The sequence below is a fragment of the Oryx dammah genome, unplaced genomic scaffold, assembly GCF_014754425.2.
Source record: "Oryx dammah isolate SB20612 unplaced genomic scaffold, SCBI_Odam_1.1 HiC_scaffold_3, whole genome shotgun sequence".
Lineage (NCBI taxonomy): Eukaryota > Metazoa > Chordata > Mammalia > Artiodactyla > Bovidae > Oryx > Oryx dammah.
This window is the reverse complement of record NW_024070187.1, coordinates 83,651,113-83,676,954: the sequence shown is the minus strand read 5'-3', so window position 1 is coordinate 83,676,954 and position 25,842 is coordinate 83,651,113. Positions and strand designations below refer to the sequence as shown.

Sequence of the window (25,842 nt, the reverse complement as noted above, 5' to 3'; positions counted from 1 at the left end):
CTGTTTCTGAGATATCAAGCTTGTTTGCCACATAAATAGAACTCCTTATGCTTATTCCAGTAGGAGGAATTACGGTAAAGTTCCTCTCCTTTTGTGACAAAATATAAATTTCACTTTCAAGGGATTGTCTACCTGACTTAGAATTATGTTTTGCAAAGGAAAAATACTGGTTAAAATTAAATCAAAATAAAATTACATGCATATATAGTGAAATTTATTATTTTAATTCAAAAGTTATACTAGAAGAAATTATTGAATGTAATTGTTTTTCACATGTTGAGTGCATAAACAAGAACAATAACCAGTCTACTCAACCATATTATTTTGTAGATATTCAGAATTTTAAACTTCATTTGATATAGAATTTTATAGTTTTTCCTTGCTATAGAAATTGTTCAATAATTGGAATTTTGTAAAAAGATTCACCCCTTAATTTTATTTGTGACACTATTAATAGTTCTTTGTTTTCACTGTGCATCCAGCCTCAATAGCACTTCTTACCTAAAGGCATGGCAAGACATTCACTTTCATCCAATTAAACTATTTCCCAGAAGAGTATTTGTGGGATTAGAAACACAGCAAAGATCACATAATCATTTCAATAGACACAAAATAGTATTTGATATAATCCAACATCCATTCATAAAAAAAAAAAAACCTCTCATCAAACTGAATATGGAAGGAATATATCTCAATATAATAAAGGCCATTTATTATAAAAACACAGTCAATATAATACTCAAAATTGAAAACTTGATCAAAATCAAGGAAAAGATGCCCACCCTCACTTCCTGTTTAATACAGTATGAGAATTCATACCCACAGCAATCAGACTACAAAAAATAGAATAAAATTATCCAAATTGGAAAGGAAGAGGTAAAACTGCCACCACTTGCAGATGACATGATACTCTATGTAGAAAACCCTAATTATCTTCATAAACATTATTAAAATAAATTAATTTAGCAAAGTTGAAGGACACAAGATTAATACACAGAAACCTGTTGCATTTCTATACACTAATACTGAAATATCAAAATACTAAATGCCAAAGAAAATGTGAAGAAAAGGGTACCCTCAAACAGTGTTGCTGGGAATGTAAATTGGTGCAATTGCTATAAAAAACATTATGCAAATCACTTAAATACCAAAAATAAAACTACCACATGATCCAGCAATCCCACTTTAAGTATATAGCTGAAAAAATGAAAAACTCTAGTTTCAAAAGATATGTGCATCCCAATGTTCATAGCAGCACCATTTATAATAGCTAAAACATGATGGGACTTCCCTATAGCCCAGATGGTAAAGAATCTGCCTGCAATGCAGGAGACCCAGGTTCAATCCCTGGGTCAGGAAGACCCCTTGAGAAGGAAATGGCAACCCACTCCAGTATTCTTGCTTGAAGAATTCCATGGACAGATGAGCCTGGCAGGCTACAGTCCATGGGGTTGCAAAGAGTCATACATGACTAAGCAACTAACACACACAAAGCATGGAAGCCATCTAATTCCCATTAACAGAAAATTATCTTAAGAAGGTGTGGCATATGTGTACTAAGGAATATTACTCACCCTCAGAAAGAATAACATATTGCCATCTGTAATAACTTGGTTGGAACTAGAGATCACTATTCTTAGTGAAATATGTCACAAAGAGAAAAATACTATGTCACTTAATATAGTAACTAAAAAAAATAATACAAATGAATCTATATACAACAGATTGACAGACACAGACAATAAACTTATGCTTACCAAACAGCAAGGGAGACAGCAACCAATTAAGAGTATGGAATAAGAGATGCAAACTACAATACATAAAATAAGCAACAAGAATCTACAAGACTGGAATTAGAGTTGCTACACTCCATTGTCTAAATGTAATACCTTAACAATAATTTCACAAGACATATAAAGAAATACAAATATGTGACCTAAATGGTGAAAAAACAGTCAATAGAAACTGCTTATGAAAGGGACTAATGGCTGGCTCTAACAAGGAAAAACTTAAAATTAGCTAATGTCAATGGGTTCAGTGACCCAAAGGAAACTACCAAAAAGACAAAACACTGAAATAAATAAAATGAGAAACTAAAATAAAAATATAAGTGATCATAAGAGACTATTCGATATCATTATATTTCTTCAAATTGGAGAACTTTGGAGAAATATATAAATTGTTGGAAGCATACAACCTATCGTCATGAAACTATGATGAAAGAAGAAAGGTATAATAAAAATGTACATCTAATAGAGTCTAAAAATGAGAAATAAAAATCATATTTTACAAAAATAACAAATGGAAATTTTGGAGTTGAAATTACTGTATTTGAAATGAAAAATTCACTAGTGGGAATAAATAAGAAGCTGATGAAAAAGCAAGCAAATTTGAAGATAGATCAATAACATAATATAATCCAAAGAACAGAGACAAAAAATGAAAAGAGGGTTAGAGAATATTGGTACATGATAAAGCACACTAACATACACAAAAGAAAGCTCAAGTCAGAAAACCTTAAAGCACTAAAGAAAAATAATTCAACCTTACAAGGGAATATCAAGATACTGCTTATATCTTATGAGAAACAGTGGATGCTCTCTGACAGTGAGATGATATAGTCATAATCCAGATAGTCAAAACTGTCAATCAAAAATTCTATATCAAACTCATTGTTGTTCAGTCGTCCAGTCATGTCCAACACTTGCAATGCCATGGACTGCAGCACACCAGGACTCTCTGACCCTTACCATCTCCTGAAGTTTGCCCAAGTTCATGTTCATTGCATCTTTCATGCCATCCATCCATCTCATCCTCTGACACCCTCTTCTTCTGCTCTCAATCTTTCCAGGATCAGGGACATTTTCAATGAATCAGCTTTTGCATCAGATGACCAAAATACTGGAATTTCAACTTCAGCATTAGTCCTTCCACCAAATATTCAGGGCTGATTTCCCTTAAGATTGATGGTTTGATCTCCTTGCTGTTCAAGGGACTCTCAGGAATCTTCTCCAGCAATCACAGTTCAAAGGCATCAATTCTTCAGCGCTCAGCCTTCTTTATGGTCTGACTCTCACAACCTTACTTGGCCACTGGGAAGATCATTGCCTTGACTATACAGACTTTGTCAACAGAATAATGTCTCTGTTTTTTAACCCAGTCTCTAGGTTTATCATAGCTTTCCTGCCAAGAAGCAAACATCTCCTGATTTCATGGCTGCAGTCACCATCTGCAGTGATTCTAGAGCCCAAAAAGAGGAAACCTGTCACTACTTCCATATTTTCCCCTTCTACTTGCCATGAAGTAATGGGGCCAGATGCCATGATCTTAGTTTTTTAATACTTAGTTTTAAGCCAGCTTTTTCATTCTCCTCCTTCACCCTCATCAAGAGGCTCTTTAGTTCCTCTTTGCTTCTGCCATTAGAGTGGTATCATCTGCATATCTGAGGTTGTTGTTTCTCCTGCCTATCTTGATTCCAGCTTTTAACTCATCCAGCCTAGCGTTTCTCATGATATCAAATGAAACACTCTTTCAAAACTGAGGGCAAAATATAGATAGTCCTCTACCCTTATCCACCCAAAAAAATATATTGCTGGGAAATCTACCTTACAGAACAACAACAAAAATGAAGGAAAGCCTATGGCTTAAGAATGTAAATCCAGGCTACAATTCTAATCACCATGATAAACCCAAGAGCACTGCTAAAGGTAAGAAATTATATAAGACAGTATAAGTGCATATGGAAGAGGTGGCAAGAATACACTGAAGAACTGTACAAAAAAGATCTTCATGACCCAGATAATCATGATGATGTGATCACTAATCTAGAGCCAGACATCTTGGAATGTGAAGTCAAGTGGGTCCGAGGAAGCATCACTACGAACAAAGCTAGTGGAGGTGATGGAATTCCAGTTGAACTCTTTCAAATCCTGAAAGATGATGCTGTGAAAGTGCTGCACTCAATATGCCAGCAAATTTGGAAAACTCAGCAGTGGCCATAAGACTGGAAAATGTCAGTTTTCATTCCAATTCCAAAGAAAGGCAATGCCAATGAATGCTCAAACTACTGCACAATTGCACTCATCTCACATGCTAGTAAAGTAATGCTCAAAATTCTCCAAGCCAGGCTTCAGCAATACATGAACTGTGAACTTCCTGAGGTTCAAGCTGGTTTTAGAAAAGGCAGAGGAACCAGAGATCAAATTGCCAACATCCGCTGGATCATGGAAAAAGCAAGAGAGTTCCAGAAAAACATCTATTTCTGATTTATTGACTATGCCAAAGCCTTTGACTGTGTGGATCACAATAAACTGTGGAAAATTCTGAAAGAGATGGGAATACCAGACCACCTAACCTGCCTCTTGAGAAATCTGTATGCAGGTCATGAAGCAACAGTTAGAACTGACATGGAACAACAGATTGGTTCCAAATAGGAAAAGGAGTACATCAAGGCTGTATATTGTCACCCTGCTTATTTAACTTATCTGCAGAGTACATCATGAGAAACGCTGGACTGGAAGAAACACAAGCTGGAATCAAGATTGCTGGGAGAAATATTAATAACCTCAGATATGCAGATGACACCACCCTTGTGGCAGAAAGTGAAGAGGAGCTAAAAAGCCTCTTGATGAAAGTGAAAGTGGAGAGTAAAAAAGTTGGCTTAAAGCTCAACATTCAGAAAACGAAGATCATAGCATCCAGTCCCATCACTTCATGGGAAATAGATGGGGAAACAGTGGAAACAGTGGCAGACACTATTTTGGGGGGCTCCAAAATCACTGCAGATGGTGACTGCAGCCATGAAATTAAAAGACGCCTACTCCTTGGGAGGAAAGTTATGACCAACCTAGACAGCATATTAAAAAGTAGAGACATTACTTTGCCAACAAAGGTCCATCTAGTCAAGGCTATGGTTTTTCCTGTGGTCATGTATGGATGTGAGAGTTGGACTGTGAAGAAGGCTGAGTGCTGAAGAATTGATGCTTTTGAACTGTGGTGTTGGAGAAGACTCTTGAGAATCCCTTGGACTGCAAGGAGATCCAACCAGTCCATTCTGAAGGAGATCAGCCCTGGGATTTCTTTGGAAAGAATGATGCTGAAGCTGAGGCTCCAGTACTTTGGCCACCTCATGTGAAGAGTTGACTCATTGGAAAAGACACTGATGCTGGGAGGGATTGAGGGCAGGAGGAGAAGGGGACGACCGAGGATGAGATGGCTGGATGGCATCACGGACTCGATGGACGTGAGTCTGAGTGAACTCCGGGAGATGGTGATGGACAGGGAGGCCTGGCATGCTGTGCTTCATGGGGTCACAAAGTGTCACACACGACTGAGCAACTGAACTGAACTGAACTGAACTGAGGCTTCCTAGATGGCGCTAGTGGTAAAGAACCCAGCTGCCAAAGGAGGAGACATAAGAGACATGAGTTTGATCCTAGATCAAAAAGAGTCCCCTAGAGAAGGGCACAGCAATCTACTCAGTATTCTTGCCTAAAGAATCCCATGGACAGAAGTGCCTTGCAGGCTACAGTCCATAGGGTCGCAGTGAGTTGGGCACTACGGAAGCAACTTAACACACACACAAACACACACACACAAGTGCATTTATCTTCTCCTTTTCTTTCTTGACAAATATAAAAAGCAGGCATGTAAACCATTTATGTAGTTGTATTTCTAGACATATGAAATATTGTTAATATATTTTAGAGGTAAGGGGAATGCAGCAGAGGTAAAGGCCCTGACATGATAGGGTTGTGCAGTGGCTTAGGCCTAGGTGTCAGGTGCTGTACCTGGGATACACAGCCTGGGAATGATGAGTCAAAGTTCCACTTCTGGCCACAGAGGAAGTCAGAGACCATCAGCAATATGTTCCTAGTAATGACCTATCAAAGCCACATGTTGGGACCCAAGGGTGAGGTACAGAAGCAGTGGTGTGAACACGGTAATTGTGGATCAGAACCCTAACTAGGTCCCATGGTGAGGCACAGAGTATCTGCACTGTTGCCCCAGCAATGATAGACTAAAGCCATGACTCAGGACCCAGGAATGGCATTTGAAACAGCAGCAGCTCAGCCTAGACAATGGTCAGTCAAAACCAAGACTAGGATTAACAGGGTGAGACCCAAATAAACAGCAGCATGACCACAGCTATTATAAGACAAACCTGGGAGCAAGGCACAGATCAGAAACTCCAGTTGCACAGATGGTAAGGCACTGTGACACCTCAATCAGGGAAAGCAGGGTACAAAGTGATGAAGAGACTCCTTGACCCCAAGATCAGGTCTTACCACAGCGAAATTTCAGCCTCAGGAAGGACACAACTGAAGGGACCCTGGGAAGCTCTGTCGTTGAATCAGTGGAGGTGCACACTGGGAGTGCTCAAGAGCAAGGCTGCAAAGGTCATGATGAGGAGGTTGCTGGAGTTCCCCTGTACTATTTTTCTCCATGGGCTGAAATCCCTCTGAGGGGATCTCTGCCAGTGCCAAGCTCCTCCGAGCTGGAGGAAGGGGTAGGAGATGTAAACTCTTTCCCACACTTTTCTAGACGGTGATCCTCAGACTTTGCAATATGCAGGGTTTCTGCTGCTGCTTTATTGTAGTCGAGAAATTTCCCAAAGTAATTTGTAGTTGCTCATTTATTGTTTTTGCTATTTTTGTGAAAGATAAAGGCATTGGGACCTCCTAACCATGCATCTTGTTGATGTCAGTTGAGTTCAGTCACTCAGTTGTGTCTGACTCTCTGCGACCCCATGAATCGCAGCATGCCAGGCCTCCCTGTCCATCACCATCTCCCGGAGTTCACTCAAACTCACGTGCATCGAGTAGGTAATGCAATCCAGCCATCTCATCCTGTTGTCTCCTTTTCCTCTTACCCCCAATCCCTCCCAGCGTCAGTCTTTTTCAATGAGTCAACTCTTCGCATGAGGTGGCCAAAGCACTGGAGTTTTAGCTTTCGCATCATTCCTTTCAAAGAAATCCCAGGGCTGATCTCCTTCAGAATGGACTGGTTGGATCTCCTTGCAGTTCAAGGACTCTCAAGAGTCTTCTTGAACACCACAGTTCAAACGCATCAATTCTTCGGTGCTCAGCTTTCTTCACAGTCCAACTCTCACATACATACATGACCACAGGAAAAACCATAGCCTTGACTAGATGGATCTTTGTTGGCAACGTAATGTCTCTGCTTTTCAATATGCTATCTAGGTTGGTCATAACTTTTCTTCCAAGGAGTAAGCATCTTTTAATTTCATGGCTGCAATCACCATCTGCAGTGATTTTGGAGCCCCCAAAACTAAAATCTGACACTGTTTTCACCGTTTCCCCATCTATTTCCCATGAAGTGATGGGACCAGATGCCATGATCTTTGTTTTCTGAATGTTGAGCTTTAAGCCAACTTTTTTGCTCTCCTCTTTCACTTTCATCAAGAGGCTTTTTAGTTCCTCTTCACTTTCTGCCATAAGGGTGGTGTCATCTGCATATCTGGATTATTGATATTTCTCCTGGCAATCTTATTTCAGCTTGTACTTCTTCCAGCCCAGCATTTCTTATGATGTACTCTGCATATAAGTTAAATAAGCAGGGTGACAATATACAGCCTTGAAATGCTCCTTTTCCTATTTGGAACCAGTCTGTTGTTCCATGTCCAGTTCTAACTGTTGCTTCTTGCATACAGATTTCTCAAGAGGCAGGTTAGGTGGTCTGGTATTCCCATCTCTTTCAGAATTTTCCACAGTTTATTGTGATCCACACAGTCAAAGGCTTTGGCATAGTCAATAAAGCAGAAATAAATGTTTTTCTGGAACCCTCTTGCTTTTTCGACGATCCAGCAGATGTTGGCAATTTGATCTCTGGTTCCTCTGCCTTTTCTAAAACCAGCTTGAACCTCAGGAAGTTCACGGTTCATGTATTGCTGAAGCCTGGCTTGGAGAATTTTGAGCATTACTTTACTAGAGTGTGAGATGAGGGCAACTGTGTGGTAGTTTGAGCATTCATTGGTATGGCCTTTCTTTGGGATTGGAATGAAAACTGACCTTTTCCAGTCCTGGCCACTGCTGAAAGTGAAGGTGCAGGTGAAGTCTCTCAGTCATGTCCGACTCTTTGCGACCCCGTGGATGGTAACCTACTAGGCTTCTACATCCATGGGATTCTCCAGGCAAGAATACTGGAGTGGATTGCCATTTCCTTCTCCAGGGGATCTTCCCAACCCAGAGATCAAACCCAGGTCTCCTGCATTGGAAGCAGATGCTTTAACCTCTGAGCCACCAGGGAAGCCCTGCTGAGGTTTCCAAATTAGCTGGCGTATTGAGTGCAGCACTTTCACAGAATCATCTTTCAGGATTTGAAACAGCTCAACTGGAATTCCATCACCTCCACTAGCTTTGTTCCTAGTTATACTTTCTAAGGCCCACTTGACTTCACATTCCAGGATGTCTGGCTCTAGGTGAGTGATCACACCATCATGATTATCTTGGTCGTGAAGATCTTTTTTGTAGTTTTTCTGTGTATTCTTGCAATCTGTTCTTAATATCTTCTGCTTCTGTTAGGTCCCTACCATTTCTGTCCTTTATTGAGCCCATCTTTGCATGAAATGTTCCCTTCATATCTCTAATTTTCTTGAAGAGATCTCTAGTCTTTCCCATTCTGTTGTTTGCCTCTATTTCTTTGCATTGATCGCTGAAGAAGGCTTTCTTATCTCTTCTTGCTATTCTTTGGAACTTTGCATTCAGATGCTTATATTTATCCTTTTCTCCTTTGCTTTTCACCTCTCTTCTTTTCACAGCTATTTGTAAGGCCTCCCCAGACAGCCATTTTGCTTTTTTGCATTTCTTTTCCATGGGGATGGTCTTGATGCCTGTCTCCTGTACAACATCACGAGCCTCAGTCCATAGTTCATCAGGCACTCTATCTATCAGATCTAGTCCCTTAAATCTATTTCTCATTTCCACTGTATGATCATAAGGGATTTGATTTAGGTTATACCTGAATGATCTAGTGGTTTTCCCTACTTTCTTCAATTTGAGTCTGAATTTGGTAATAAGGAGCTCATGATCTGAGCCACAGTCAGCTCCCGGTCTTGTTTTTGCTGACCGTATAGAGCTTCTCCATCTTTGGCTGAAAATAATATAATCAATCTGAATTTGGTGTTGACCATCTGGTGATGTCATGTGTAGTCTTCTCTTGCGTTGTTGGAAGAGGGTGTTTGCAATGACCAGTGCGTTCTCTTTGCAAAACTCTATTAGCCTTTGCCCTGCTTCATTCCGTATTCCAAGGCCAAATTTGTTGATGTCACCCTTCTCTAATTCTGTGTCAACGAAACAGCAGACACATGAGCCTCTCATTTGCAGTGATTTACACTAATCTTCTCTCTTAGGTAATATAATTGATTTGGTGTAAAAGTTCATCGACTTTTAGATTGGTGACAGTGGTGATAAAACAGTAATAAACACACTTCATAATCTCAAAGTGTTATATACTTCTCCTTTCACCTGATTTCCACGTCTGCTGACTATGTGTGTAATCTATTTACTTTAGGCATAGGAGTTATAATTTAACTTCTGATTGATATCTTCTGGATATAAGCCTGAGCAATAGAAAAAGTCTTCAGTGTTTGCTTAAAGTACTGCATATGAACAAGATGTCTATGAAATGGCTCTCACTTCTGCTGCTGCTACAATTGGCTTGCTACTTTAGTTCTGGAAGTTGTGGAAAGGTGCTGGTGTGGCCAATGGACTATAGTCATTGGATAAATATGAAGACAATTCTGGATGAACTTGTCACAAGGAGTCATGAGGTGACTGTTTTGACACCTTCAGTTTCCACTTTCATTGATCCCAAAAAACCATCTGCTCTCAAATTTGTGACTTTCCCTCTATCTTTAATTAAAGAAGAAAATGAGAATTTTCTGAAACTTTTCGTTGAGAAATGGAAGCATGCAGTGAGAGAGTCCTTTTGGAACCATCTTTCAACAGTGGAAATTTTATCTTGGGGATATTCTGATATTGTAATGAAGATTTGTAGAGAAGTTGTTTCAAACAAGGAACTTATGGTAAAACTGCATGAAGAAAAGTTTGATGTCATTTTTGCAGATGCTATTGGACCCTGTGGTGAGCTGCTAGCTGAGATACTTAAAATACCATTCATGTACAGTCTCTACTCCTCACCTGGATCTTCAGTTGAAAAGAAGAGTGGAAGGCTTCCATTTCCACCATCCTATGTACCTGTTATGTTGTCAGAATTAAGTGATCACATGACGTTCATGGAGAGGGTCAAAAATATGATATATGTACTCTATTTTGAATTCTGGTTCCAGGCATACAATGAGAAGAAGTGGAATCAGTTTTACAGTGAAGTACTAGGTAAGTCATGTGTTTAGTTGGTAACATTAAGTCCTATCTTTATAGAGCCTTGGAATATGAGTTTGTATAAGTATAAATTCACTGAAATTTTTCTCAAATAAGTGAAACATTCAAATAAAAATATAAAATAACCATCAGTCTTATAAATATCATGAAATGAGAACACAAATTATAGGATGAGGTACAACCTTGTAGTCCTTTACTAGTACTGGATACCAAGAAGTCATATACCATAATTTGAAGCACGTAGGACCTTTGCTAGTGACTATCTATCAACTTACCAAACTTCTTTTTTTTAACTTAAAATTTTAAGTCACTAAAAATCTCATAAAATGTCTTGGCAAATGACATGTACACTGAGAATTGAACACATATTTGTAGCTCAAGTATCTAGGTAGCATTTAGAAATTGTTTCTACTTGTGTAGTTCATTTTCCAAATAGTGTTATATTATATCATATCATCCTATCTAATGTTGTATATTTGTCAAAGAACAGTTACACTGAAACATATTTGGTCACATCATCTCAAGGTCCTTTATAAAACTTACCTAATGTATATACATGGGCTTCCTTGGTGGCTCAGATGGTAAAGAATCCACTTGCCATGTGGGAGACCTGGGTTCCATCCCTGGGTTGGTAAGATCCCCTGAAAGAGGGCATGGCAACCCACTCCAGAATTTTTGCCTGGAGAATCCCCGTGGACAGAGGAGCCTGGAGGGCTGCAGTCCATGGGGTCGCAAACAGTCAGACACGACTGAGTGACTAAGCATAATACATAAACACACACAGCAATATTCTCATTTGATCCAACATTTGTTGTTGTTTTGTTTTTATTTTCACTTTCAGGAAGGCCCACTACATTAGTTGAGACAATGGGGAAAGCTGAAATGTGGCTAATTCGAAACTATTGGGATTTTTCATTTCCTCGCCCACGGCTACCAAATTTTGAATTTGTTGGAGGCATCCACTGCAAACCTGCCAAATCCCTGCCTAAGGTCACCTACTCCTCATTGTTATTCTTTGTTAACTTTGTTTTTTCAATAAGAATCATCCTGCATTCTTTATTTAGAATGTTTGATTGCAATGAGTCAGATATAGGAAGCTGGATACACTGAAATTCCAGTTAGAAATTGATATATTTCTATGTCAACACAAGTATCTGAAATTTATTAACATCACAGAATAAACAGAATATGCTAGAGACTTTGAGAATATGTTAAATTATGACTTCACTATTCAACACATAATGAAGTATCAGACATTTATAGTTATATTATTATATAAAATATAGTAAATATATAATTCATATTTTAATATTAGCATAATATTAGTTACAATTATAGTAGCATAATTATCCTACTATAGGATAATTATGTATATAACTTATTTGGGGAGTGCTAATATAGAGAAACAGTGTAGACAGTTTCGGCCACCTGACCCTCCACCTAGAAAGACAGAATACAAGGAAGTCATAAAAAGTGTGTAAAAGTATTATAAGAAAAGACCACTGTGCTAAAGAAACATCCAGTATGAATCATAGGAAAATCTGAAGATGTTCATGAATAAACAGAAGAGATAGGGCTGGGATAGAAGAAGACAGAAAAGAAAAGCAGGTAGAGTGATAATGACAGTTTCCAAGAAGTACAAGTTCAATCTAAACAAGGAGAGGCTAAGTAAAGAGGCTGATAATGCTGGTGATGTGAATTGGAAACAGATAATTATTAACATAAGAAACGTCTAGCAGGAGCACCTGCAAGAACATTGAAAGGGATAAGAAAGAGATATGGTCACATATCCTTAAAAAAAAAACAACAAAACAGGATGTAGTCATTGGGTTGGATTGTGAACGGTAGGGTGGGAAAGGAGAATATTTGGCAGGTTGTTCAAGATACAGGCAACATACTCAGAGATAGGACAAGCCTAATCTTATAATAGTAGCAACCTCATATTATCATTGAGGGAAAAATTGTAAGTACATGTGAAACATCCAAAATGTTAGTAGCATCTAATGATCCAGAAGAAATATTAACTATCTTCATTATTCTTATTTTGTTACTATAACATACTATCACTAACCCAATGTTTGCCAGGAATCTTGCTGAAATTGAGATGATTTTCCTAATCAAGATTATATTATTCAAAAAGCTGTAAAGTAGATACCCATTGTTGCTGTCTAGTTGCTAAGTCGTGTCCGACTCTTTTGTGATCTGAGGGACTGTAGCCCACCAGGCTCCTCTGTCCCTGAGATTTCCCAAGCAAAAATACTGGAGTGGGTTGGCATTTCCTTCTCCAGGGTACCTTCCAGACCCAGGGATCAAACTTGCATCTCCTGCTTTGCAGGCAAATTCTTCTAACACTGAGCCACCAGGGAAGTCCTATGGAGTTTTTAAAAAATAAAATTAAAAAGTTTACTAAATTAAAAAATTAATTTAATGCAAATAATTCAATAAATTTAATAAACTTTACTAAAGCAAATTTAATTTAATTTAACATATTTAAGTTAAATTTTTTAATTTAAAAAAAGAATAAGATTTGGCAATCAGGTTAGCAAGATGACTAAAATTTTTTTTAAGATAAAAGACTGTAGCTAAAATGAACCTTCTTCAACAATATAGGTGAATGTATGTATAAATCTATATTTTCATAAAAATGCTTAATTACACTAAATCAGCTATAATGCAATATTCAGATATAAAATAAGAAATATTAAAAGGTCACAATTTTCCTGAAGGTTAAAAAAGAATGTAAGTTTGAATTACAATTTTCATGATATATGTCATAATTCATGTTTCATTATAGAAGTAGATAAAGATTAGAATTAAAGCACAAATTTTAGCATCATGTCTTCAAGGTCCATCTATGTTATTGAAATTGGTAGGATTTCCTTCTTTCTCATGGGTGAATAATATTCCATTCTGAGTGTGTGTGTGTGTGTGAAATCTCTTTTTTAAGATTTACCCATTGATGGGCACATTAGTTGTTTCTTAGCTATTGTGAATACATCCATTGATGGGCACATAAGTTGTTTCTTAACTATTGTGAATAATGCTACAATAAACATGGGAGCATATATATCTCTTTGCTATCCTGTTTTTATTTTTATTTTTTGGCTGTATACCCAGAAATGGGATAACTGGGTCATACAGCAGATCTATTTTTAACTATTTTAGGAACTTTCATTTTGTGTTTTCTAAGAGCTAAACAGTTTACATTCCCACTGACAGTGGGACACTTTTCTCTACCTTCTCACAACACATCTCTTCTTAGTTGCAAACTTTCTAACAGGTATGAGGTAATATCTCATTGTGGTTTTGAAATATGTTTCCCTGATGATTTGTGTTATTGAGCATCTTTTCATATATCTGGTGGTCATTTGGACATTTTCTTTGGAAAATATCAATTTGTTAATCTGCCCATTCTTTAACTGAATTTTGTAGTATGAGTTCTATGTATATTCTGGATATTACCCTCCTCGCTCAACGTGTGGTTACAAAACTATTTTTGTTCCATTCTGCAGGTTGCATTTTCATCTTGTTGTTTGTTTCGTTATGATGAAACTTTTAAGTTTGACATAGTCCAATTTGTTGTTGTTTTTTCTTTTATTATGGTTGTGATATCATATCAAAAAAATCATTTTCAAAATCAAACATAGGGATATTCATCCCTATGTTTTCTTGTAGGTAGGAGTGTCATCGTATCTGGTCTTATGTTTATATCTTTGATTGATTTTGAGTTATTTTTGAGAGTGGTGTAAGATAAGGGCCTCATTTCATTTTTTTGCTTATGTTTATTCAGTTTTCTCAGAAAATAAAGAAGTGACTGTTATTTACCCATTGGGTATTCTTGTTTCCCTTGTTGAATATTGGTTGACTATATTCTCAGGATTTTGATTCTAAATCTTGAATGCTGTTCCATTGGTCAGTGTGTCTAATTTTTGCCAATACAATATGATTTGAAATATTGCAGCTTTGTAATAAAATTTAAAATTGGGAGGTGCCTTTGAAATTGCCTTTGGCTCTGGGTAGTGTGAACATTTTAACAATACTAATTCTGATCCATGAACACAGGACAACTTTCTATTTATCTGTGTTTTCTTGTATTTCTAAAACAAATGCTTGTAATAACTGTACAGATTTTTCACATCATTCGCTAAATTTATTCCTAGTCATTTTCTTCTTTTGATGCTGTTGTGACTGGGATAGCTTTTTTCAGAAGTTACATTGTTAGTACATAAAAACAGAACTAATTTCTGTATGTTGGTATTATCAACATATAACTTTAATGTAGTTTTATTGAATTTATTAATTAATTCAGGTTTTTAGTTGAATCTATGAGATTTTTTTGCACAAAAAAAATGTCTTCTGCAAAAAAAGTTAAAAATTTTATTCCTTTCTTTCTATTTAGGATGCCTTTCATTTCATTGTCTTGCCTAGTTGCTCTAGCTACGACTATGTTGAATCAATATGACATTTGGCATCCTTGTCTTGTTCCTGATCTTTGAAAAAAAGCTTTCAAACTTTCACTGTTGAGTAGAATGTTAGGTCTGGGTTTGTCACGCATCTCTTTTATTACATTGTAACTCTTTGATTACATTTTTACAATGTAACTTTATTACCTTGAATTATGTTCTTTCTTCCTTATGTTGAGGGTTTTTATCATGAGAATGTTGTATCTTATCAAATGTTTTTTGTAAATCTATTGAAGTAATAAAGTTATTTTATATTTCATTCTATTCATTCAGTGTATCACAATTATTATTTGGATACACTGAAGCATCCTTACATGTTAGAGATAATTCTCACTTGGTCTTGGTATATAATTCTTTAATGTGTTCTTGAATTTAATTGCTGATACTTTGTTGATAATTTTTGCATCTATACTATAGTCTGGACATTGGCCTGTAGTTTTTACTTTTGTACTGTTCTTGTAGAATGAGTTTGGAAATGTTTCCATCCTCTTTTTTAATTTTTAAGATTTTCTGAAGAACTGGATTAATTATCCTATACTGTTTTATAGAATTCCTCAGTGCAGCCATCTGGTCCTGGTGTTTTATGTGTTGGTTAGTAGTTAGTTCATTCACTCAGTCATGTCTGACTCTTTGTGACCTCATGGACTGCAGCACACCAGGCTTCCCTGTCCATCATGTCCATTGAGTCAGTGATGTCATCCAACCATCTTACGTGTTGGTAGGCTTTTGATTACTGATTTGACTTCTTTACTCATTATGACTATTCAGATTTTCTATTTCATCCTTACTCAATTCTGGTAGATTGTGTTTTTAAAAAGTTATCCATTCTTCTTGGGTATATAGTTTGTTAGCATATAATTATTCATAGTAGTCCCTTTGGATTCTGTATATTTTTGCAGAATCGATTTTAATGTATCCTGTTTCATTTACAATTGTATTTATTTGAGTCCTCTTTTTCTTGGTAAGTCTAGCTAAAGGTTTTTAATTTTGTTTACTTCTTTGAAAAGACAGAGAAAGACAAATATTGTGTAATGTCACTTACATGTGGAATCCAAAAATGCTGACTCATAATAATAGAGAGTAATATGGTGGTTTCCAGGGGCTGCTGCTGCTGCTAAGTTGCTTCAGTCATGTCCAACTCTGTGCGATCCCATAGCCAGCAGTCCACCAGGCTCCCCCATCCCTGGTTGCCATTTTCTTCTCCTTCCAGGGCCTAGTAGGTGGGAAATAGGAGAGATGTTGTTTAAGGCTACAAACTTGTAAGTTTTCTTAGTAAATAAGGCCGAGAGATATAAGGTACAAAATAATGAAAATAGACTAAATATTTTATTATAACCAGCATACTTGCTAAGAGGCCAGATGTTAATTTATCCAGCCACACACACAAAAAAATCATAATGATGGAAGTTTGAACCATCATTAAAATGGCAATCGTATCACAATAATAGATGTATCAATCATCATGTTTTACATCTTAGCTTACATAATGTAAAATGTTAAATACATTTTCAACATTTTCTAAAAATATATGAATTTGAAATTAAGAATATCCCTGGACAGAGAGTTTTAGTAAATCTTGCTGCTGCTGCTTCCCTTTTAAAAAATGTTCATACTTTGCATATTTTGTTACCATGAACTTATATTATTTTTTAAAGATATCAGAGAATGAGATGAACCAGTCCTTATCAGTAATCAATTTCTAGAGATAAAATGTATTACAATAACACCAATTGGATGCATTTTTCACAAAACAGATGAAAAGTTTTGGGTAGCAAGCCAATGAAACAAAACATTGAAAATGAGTAACTTTAAATGCTAATACAGCTCACTGGAAATACAATCATTACCTGGATATACTATGAGAATCTTAAGAGAGTTCAGTGTCTTAATATTAAGACTGATATCACCAGGGTGAAATTATACTTTTGAAAAAGCTCATCAAATACAGTCTTCAAGGTTAAGTTTAAAAATTTCCTTCTTTTCTTTTTTAGGTTATAAAATAGTTTTGCAAAGAAGTTTTACAAAATAATTAGTATCAGAAAGTATACATTTTATGATGGAAGAATTGGGTCATTATTTTCCAGATAGAAAAGGATAATGAATCTAAAATAGAAGAAAGAACTAAGAAAATATGAATATGTGATTTTGATCAACTATCTAAAAAAAATTTGCTCCTCTACATTTTAAAACTAGAGAACACTGATCACAGTAGACTTACTCTCGTATAGAAAGTAAGTTTTTAATTAGAAAGGATCAAGGATCACAAGACAAAATAATTCAGAAACAATTCCTGGCAAGTTCAGATTCAACAGGAACTTTATTTAGTTTGAAATGAACTACCCAAAAGGTGACTTGATCTCTGCTGCAGAAAGCCCTGGGGCACGTTTCCCACTGTGGGGTAGGTGCACCCTGATAGGACTAATGTAGGTGATACTGAGGGTCCTTCAACACAGTTGGACATAGCACATCCTACCATGACATCAATTATACAATATAGTTTAGACAAAGGGTGCCGTATGTAAACAAACCCAGAAATATGGTGGCTCAAATAAATAACTATGCAAGTGCATCTCTGGGTTATAAATAGGACTTAGAGAACTGTTTCACAGAATTTCCAAAATACAATGTCAGACTCCTCCATGTCTCTGATTAGAAATTTAGATAAAGAGTTTGGGAAATTATGACAAAGTTGAAGGTAAGGGATAAGGATTACAGAGCTGAGTGAATGATAAACATAAAGTGACTCAAATAATAAATTTTTCATGTACTAATAGGGAAATGAAGTACTAATGACGAACCTAAAATAATTCTCAAAAAATCTGCCTGGAATAAATAAATGATTTAGTAGACCTAGAATAATAAGGAATCACAGGTGAATTAAATCCTGCAGTGTAGCTTCTAAAAATTTGTGTTAGTAATTAACAACATAACTGATGCAGAGGCTGAGTATAATACTGTTTAACAGTACTTCCTTGTCACTACCGTGTACTGGCTCTATCTCATTTCCTGTTTATATGCAAACACCTCTGCACAATTATACATAATAAAAGAAATGACCTCATATGACCCATTTCCCTCCAAAGTACCTCCAAGTACCTCCAAAGGATGAAGTATGTTTAAAACAACAACAACAGTCATTATTGAAAATAACATACAGTTTACTCAAAAGTTTTTTAGTGTTAAATATTTATTAGCACATGTGACCAAAGTCCAAGATGTGAAGTTAGCATGTTCAAGAACATAGTGGGGTGCAAGAAAAGGGGATCAGTCTATAAACTAGCTATATAGCATGCAGTAAGAATAACGTACACTTTCTAGTATAAAACTTGTCTATCTCTACAGCTCAGCAATTCCTCTGGATGAGATATTTGCACAACAGGTAAGTAAAAGCTGTATTAGCAGGACCCAAGAAGTTGGACAACCCAAGTGTCCATCAAGAGACAAAACAATAAACAAAATGTCATATGCACAATGATGAAATATTGCTTATTTTTAAAAGGAAATTCTGACATGTCACAACATAAATGAACCTTATGCTGAGTGAAATAAGCCAATCAGAAAAAGACAAATACTGTAGGATTTAACGTATAAGAAGTATCCAGACTAGTTACATTTGTAGAAACAACAGGGTAGTATGAAACTTGCCAGAGGCTAGAGAAAGAGGAAACGGAGTTTCTTAATGAGCATAGACTTCCAGTTTTTCTCCAGAAAAATTTCTCGAGCTTGGTTGCATGGTGTGAATATACTTTACACTACAATACTATACATTTAGAAATTATTAAGAAAGTAAATTTTCTGTTATGTGTATCCTTCCATAATATTTTTTAAGAAGCCACTACTCTAGTATCTTCAGACTATATCTTATTTTCTCCCTTTAGTTGCTTGCATCAATCCCTTCAATAATGTCTGCTATGCTGCTGCTCTTTTGTGATGGGGCAAATTCTTTTCTTCACAGGAGATGGAAGAGTTTGTGCAGAGCTCTGGAGAACATGGTATTGTGGTGTTTTCCTTGGGGTCAATGGTCAGTAACATGTCAGAAGAAAGAACCAATGTGATTGCTTCAGCTCTTGCCCAGATTCCACAAAAGGTACACACAGTAACTCAATAGTGGATAACTATTTAATGAGTCTGTTAAACTTTATAAAAGGTCTGATTTTTCTTCCAGAAAAGTAACTAATATGATAGCTCCAATTTTTTGCAGGTGCTATAGCCATGCAGGGACTGTCTTTGATAGATAATAATTTTAGATTATTACCTTTACCTTAACAGGTTCTATGGAGATATGATGGCAAAAAACCAGACACCCTAGGACCCAATACTCAGCTGTATAAGTGGCTCCCCCAAAACGACCTTCTTGGTAAGACTTGGCAGAAAAAAAATATTGAAAACATGAATAACAGCTGAGCAGAGTGATAGTACTTCAAAGGGAAACAAATATATAGAGAATTATTGAAACTGTCAAAAAGAAAACTTTACTGCTTCATTTTTATTTACTATGCTGGGGGAAAATGGGGACAGCTGGCAGGGCTTCCCAGTCTGCTCAGTGGTAAAGAATCAGCCTGCCAGTGCAAGAGATGCAGAAGAAGTGGGTTCTATCCATGGGTCCCCAAGATCTTCTATAGAAGGAAATGGCCACCCACTTCAATATTTTTGTCTGAAAAATCCCATGAACAAAGGAGCCTGGTGAGCTTCTGTTCATGGGGTCACAAAGAGTCAGAGAAGACTGAGTGACTTAGCATACACACCCATAACAACTGGCATTTTACTATACACATTATTTCTGACTGTGAACTTTTCAATAACTTCTTGGATTGTTGTTCTGTCTCTGAATTCTTTCGTCACATCTATCTTTTCCCCTCTGTAGGGGTATGATAAATGCTACTGAAAATAAGAACTCTCCTTTTATTACCAGTGACTCTTCACTTTCTGTTAGAAAAAATTCATAATTTTTATGAAGCAATAAAACACTCCAAGATAAAAGGTTACTTTTCCTTCCTCTGGTTCCAGTGCCTCTACTATTACCCTTCTCTTCCCCTGACACCATTCCTAATCAGACTAAATGACTCCACTATATCTTTAAGAGAATAATTTCTGACATGCCCTCCTCTTTTTTTGCACATATGGTTTCTTTTACCCAGAATGCTCTTTCAAGTTGCTCACCTGCCAATCCTGAATTCATTTGGGAAGTCCAAGTGACTCAGCACTTCTTTCATGAAGTCTTCATTTACCCCTTCAGCAGATGCAGCGGTTACTTCTCTGAGTTCTGAAAGCAATTTAAAAGGACTTTCATATGTGTAATAACCTGTTTTTGAAGACTGTTTCCTTCAGTTACCTTATAATGCACTTTTCTCAATTTATTTCTAAGACTTAAAATTAATAATTTTATTGAAATTCACTCAATCCTAGGTCATCCAAAAACCAAAGCCTTTGTAACTCATGGTGGAAGCAACGGCATTTATGAGGCCATCTACCACGGGATCCCTATGGTGGGCCTTCCTTTGTTTGCTGATCAACCTCATAACATTGTTCACATGAAGGCCAAGGGAGCTGCTGTCAGATTGGACTTGGAAACAATGTCAACAGAAGATTTTCTCAATGCATTGAAGGAAGTCATTAATAATCCTTCGTGAGTATATTTTTTTATAGATACTCTTTCTGAAGAAGTTCTCATATGAAGACTCATTAGTCTTCACATAAGCACCATGAGGAGTAGGATTCACTCAGTTCAGTCATCAATAACCTATTGTGAGTGTCACAGTAATATTTTTTCATGGCTTTATGGGAAAGGTTTGTCAGTGGTTTAAAGATAGTGGAGAAATTTTGAAAGATCTAATCATTAGAATGAGAAGAATCACTGAAATGGTAATAGAGGAATTAAGGAGTTTGAGAATGAAGTTAAAGAAGGTAAACATAGATTTCCACTTTACTTTCTTTCAGCAAGTGAATTCCAAAAATGTTTTAATCTCTTCTAACAATTTATTTTCAGTAAACAACCTTGATATAAGCAATCTGAAATTCCCATTACATTCAATATCTTCCAAGTTTTCTCTGCTAATATTTAGACCCAATCACTGATAAATGGTAAATAGCTAGTACTTTCTAATTAGCCAGTTTCAACTATGAAGATGTTTATTTATAAATGTAGGTATATTCTTAGGCTTTTTGATTGTTACCATTTTTGTCTTGTTTGGAAGAATTATAAAATTTAAACATAATCAACTTGGAAGTGATATGTTGGGATAGTTCTCTTTTAAAAATTTACACAATTTTTAAATATTACTTTCCATTTAAAACTAGTAGAAAATATTGGTTCTATTTCCAGTGTTGTGCAATGCATCCTTGAGCTTATATACTTCTCAGTTTTTGCCTCCTACTCCCCTACCCATATATTTCTACTCCCCCAAATATGGTAACCAATAAATTGTCCTCTATGTCTGCAAGTCTGTAATAATATTTTGGTTCCATCACTGATAAATGGTAAACAACTAGAACATACTAATTTATTCAATTACAGCTATGTAGATATTTACAAAGGTAGGTATAATCTGAGTTCCTGTCATTGTCCTTGTTTTTGTCTTATTTGAACAGGTATTTTGAGATATTACTATTTAAAAGCCAAATTTACAAAACCAAAAATATTTGATTTCCAAATCACTTCAGAATATACATGAATTCCAATAACACAATTAAATTAATATAACAAATATGATGTATATGTTTCCCCTTTTCTTTATAATGTCTTTATAAAGAAAACATTTTGAGAATTTGTCAGTAATAGTAGCACAGTGTACTGTGTTTTATAAGCAGTGTTATGTAAATTTAATCTTAGCACAGCTATTGTCCTAAATGAACAGCAAAAATATTATATTCAGTTCAATTCAGTTCAGTCACTCAGTCATGTCTGACTCTTTGCGACTCCATGAACTGCAGCATGCCAGGCCTTCCTGTCCATCACAAACTCCCAGAGTTTACCCAAACTAATGTCCATTGAGTCTGTGATGCCATCCAACCATCTCATCCTCTGTCGTCCCCTTCTCTTCCTGCCCTCAATCCCTCCCAGCATCAGGGTCTTTTCAAATGAGTCACCTCTTCACATCAGATGGCCAAAGTATTGGAGTTTCAGCTTCAACACAGGCCTTCCAATGAACACCCAGGACTGATCTCCTTTCGGATGGACTGGTTGGATCGTCTTGCAGTCCAAGGGACTCTCAAGAGTCTTCTCCAACACCACAGTTCAAAACTATTAATTCTTTGGCGCTCAGCCTTCTTTATAGTCCAGATCTCACATCCATACATAACTATTGGAAAAACCATAACCTTGACTAGACAGACCTTTGTTGACAAAGTAATGTCTCTGCTTTTTAATATGCTGTCTAGGTTGGTCATAACTTTCCTTCCAAGGAGTAAGCGTCTTTTAATTTCATGGCAGCAATCACCATCTGCAGTGATTTTGAAACCCCCCAAATTAAAGTCAGCCACTGTTTCCACTGTCTAAATGAACAGCAAAAATATTACATTATTTTTCTCTTTTTGTTAAAGAAATAAACCTTTCACTTGCCAATTTTATATAAATGTACATCTCTCTAGTATCTTTATTGATTTTTACTTAATAATGTAAAACTGGTGTCAAAAAATGAAGATGATTTATTACCTGCTATATACTGAATATTCATGATCTGCTACATATTATGTTTAGTAACATACTGTTGTTACCATTGTTGTGGCAGTTGTTCAGTCACTAAGTTGTAGCCAACTCTTTGTGACCCAGTGGACTGCAGCATGCTAGTGTTCCCTGTCCTTCACTATCTCCTGGAGTTTGCTCAAACTCATGTCCATTGAGTTGGTGATGCTATCTAACCATTTCATTCTCTGCTGCCTGCTCCTCCTTTTGCCCTCAATCTTTCCCAGCATCAAGGTCTTTTCTAACGAGTTGGCTGTTTGCATCACGTGGCCAGAGTATCAGAGCTTCAGCATCAGTCCTTCCAATGAATATTCATGGTTGATTTCCTATAGGATTTACTGGTTTGATATCCTTGCAAGTTTGGTCTCCTCAAGTGAGTCTCCTCAAATGGTTCTCAAGAGTCTTCTCCAGCACCACAATTCAAAAGTATCAATTCTTCAGTGCTCTGCCTTCTTCATGGCCCAACTCTCACATCTGTACTTGAAAAAACGTACTTTGACTATATGGGTCTTTGTCAGCAAAGTGATGTCTCTGCTTTGTAATACGCTGTCTAGGTTTGCTATAGCTTTCCTTCCAAAGAACAAGTATCTTTTAATTTCATGGCTGCAGTCACCATCCCCAGTGATTTTGGAACCTAAGAAAATAAAATCTGTCTCTGTTTCAACTTTTCCCCCTTCTATTTACCATGAAGTGATGGGAGAGGATTCCACAATCTTAGTTTTTTGAATGTTGATTTTTAAGCTCTAGGTGACTAACCATTGTGGTTATCCAGGTCATTAACACCTTTTTCGTATAGTTCTTCTGTGTATTCTTGCTACCTCTTCTTAATCTCTTTTTCTTCTGTTAGGTCCTTCCCATTTCTATCCTTTATTTTGCCCATCCTTGCATGAAATGTTCCCTTCATATCGCCAATTTTCTTAAAGAGATTTCTAGTCTTTCCCATTCTATTGTTTTCCTCTAATTCTTTGCTTTGTTCACTTAAATGGCCTGGCATTTCGCATTCTTTGGAACTCTGCATTCGGTTGGGTATACCTTTCCCTTTCTTCCTTGCCTTTTGCTTTTCTTCTTTTCTCAGCTATTTATAAAGACTTCTCAGACGACCACATTGCCTTCTTTATTTCTTCTCTCTCTCTCTCTCTCTTTTTTTTTTTTTTTTTTTGTTGTTGTTGAGCATATAGAACTTCTCCATTTTGGGTGCAAAGAATATAATCAATATGATTTTTACTCTGACCATTCGTTTCCAGATTACTGCTGCTGCTGCTGCTGCTGCTGCTAAGTCGCTTCAGTCGTGTCCGACTCTGTGCAACCCCATAGACGGCAGCCCACTAGGCTCCTCTGCCCCTGGGGTTCTCCAGGCAAGAATACTGGAGTGGGTTGCCATTTCCTTTTCCAATGCATCCCACTCCAGTACTCTTGCCTGGAAAATCCATGGACAGAGGAGCCTGGTGGGCTGCAGTCCATGGGGTCGCTGAGTCAGACACGACTGAGTGACTTCACTTTCACTTTCCAGATTACTGAAGTCCTCTCAAAAACTCAGTGCGCCTCCTCTGTTTTGACAGAAAAGGGAGGGAAGTTGCCTCCATTGCTATTGCTTACAGTGTCATCTTGTAACACTTTGTGATTTAGAGTTCTTGAGCTATATCTCTTTACTCTCCCTTCTTTCTTGTCTGTTAGTCTATTATCAACAGTAGAAATGAATGTAATTGCAATGCCTGGAAGTAAAATGTTGAGCCTTCTCCAGAGTCTTTTAGAACAAGAACCACAACAATGCTAGCAAATATTTGCTGCAAGTATACAACATGCTAGGAATGCCTATAAGAATCGATACAATATTCTCAAAATATCTCCAAAAAAATTATCTCAAAATAATCAGATAAGATACTATTCCTATCCATTCCATAGAAAAATGAAAAACTGAGGAATAGATTATATCATGAATGGCCCCTCCAATATAAAAATAAAAACATTTTTAAAAGTTTAGTAAACTTAAGGCAAATAAAACTGTGAGACAAAAAGAATAAAAAAGCAGCCAACAAGATAAATGTCAGAATCAGGAGTCAAACACAGACAATCCACTTCAACACTTTGGAACATTATTTCACTAAAGTAAGATCAGCCCTGCCTGGACATATCTTGGAACCGCATCATAGACTTTCCTGCTATCTCTGGATTATGACAGCATTTTAACACATTTCTATCAGGTCTTTACTAGATAATTCAAACTTTGAGCAACAAACCATGATTTTTGTTGTTGTTGTTTTCTTTCCTTTTGGGACTTAATTCATTCCATTCTTTAGACTGCACAAACCCCTCCCATTTTCTTTCTTTCCTTTGTAGCTTGAAATGCTATACATTTAAGAAGTCTTAGCTCTTAAGCTAAGATCTCAAGAATCACCTCACAGGAAAATTATCTATTTTCCTTTAAGTCTGTGATGCATTCTTTGTTTCCATCTGCAAGAAAATTTCACAAATTTTCAATTATAGCTCATTCTATATATCAATGTCTGTTTGATTTTCCTTCAGCTACAAACAGAATGTGATGAGGTTATCAGCCATTCATCATGATCGGCCTGTAAAGCCCCTAGACCTAGCAGTCTTCTGGATTGAGTTTGTCATGCGCCACAAAGGAGCCAAGCACCTGCGACCAGCTATCCACAACCTCACCTGGCTCCAATACCACTCTCTGGACGTGATTGGGTTTCTGCTAGCCTGTGTAGCAACTGCTGCATTTGTCATCACAAAGTGTTGCCTGTTTTGTTACCGGAAGTTTGCTGGCAAAGGAAAGAAGGGGAAAAGAGACTAGCTGTTTCTGAGACCTCAAGCAGGTTTGCCCCATAGATAACACTCCTCCAATGTATTCCAGTTGGAAAAATTATGATAAGTTTCCCATCCTCTTGTGACAAAATACAAACTTCACTTTCAAGGGATTTTCTACTTGGGTTAGAAATATGGCTTGCCAAGGAAAAATACTGGCAAAAAAATGAATGAAAATAAAACTGTAAGCTTATATATTGAAATTTATTACTTTAATTCTAAGTAAGTAAGTAAGTCAGTGTTAGTTCAGTCATGCCCAACTGTTTGCAACGCCATGGACTGCAGCCCACCAGGCTCCTGTGTCCATGAGATTTTCCAGGCAAGGATACTGGAGTGGGTTGCCATTTCCTTCTCCAGAGGATCTTCCCAGCCCAGGTATCGAACCCGGGTCTCCTGCACTGCAGGTAGAGTCTTTACTGACTGAGCTTCTAAAGTTATACTAAAAAGAAATTAACAAATGTAATTATATTTAACATATCGAGAGTAAAACAAGGACAATAGCAAGTCTACTCATAGCATCCAC

General features: G+C 36.8%; 1 protein-coding gene across 2 annotated transcripts; it reads left to right on the top strand.

The window, feature by feature from the left end:
• The first annotated feature begins 9,604 nt into the window (after window positions 1-9,604).
• Window positions 9,605-25,522, top strand: LOC120862194 (UDP-glucuronosyltransferase 2B31-like). 2 transcript variants are annotated; one of them, XM_040238317.1, is made up of 7 exons: window positions 9,701-9,790; window positions 10,086-10,355; window positions 11,203-11,351; window positions 18,780-18,911; window positions 19,094-19,181; window positions 20,231-20,450; window positions 25,029-25,522. In XM_040238317.1, exons 2-7 carry the CDS (start codon window positions 10,139-10,141, stop codon window positions 25,306-25,308), a joined length of 1,086 nt encoding a protein of 361 aa, XP_040094251.1. In that variant the 5' UTR covers window positions 9,701-9,790; window positions 10,086-10,138; the 3' UTR covers window positions 25,309-25,522. The 2 variants fall into 2 exon arrangements, with proteins under 2 accessions (XP_040094250.1, XP_040094251.1); XM_040238316.1 differs by having other exon boundaries at window positions 9,605-10,355.
• Window positions 25,523-25,842: the final 320 nt, after the last annotated feature.

Coding starts and splice junctions, on each gene's coding strand:
- LOC120862194 (XM_040238316.1), top strand. CDS start 9,626: ATGAACAAGATGTCTATGAAATGGCTCTCACTTCTGCTGCTGCTACAA. Junction 10,356..11,202: donor GTTTTACAGTGAAGTACTAG/GTAAGTCATGTG, acceptor TTTCACTTTCAG/GAAGGCCCACTACATTAGTT. Junction 19,182..20,230: donor CCCCCAAAACGACCTTCTTG/GTAAGACTTGGC, acceptor ACTCAATCCTAG/GTCATCCAAAAACCAAAGCC.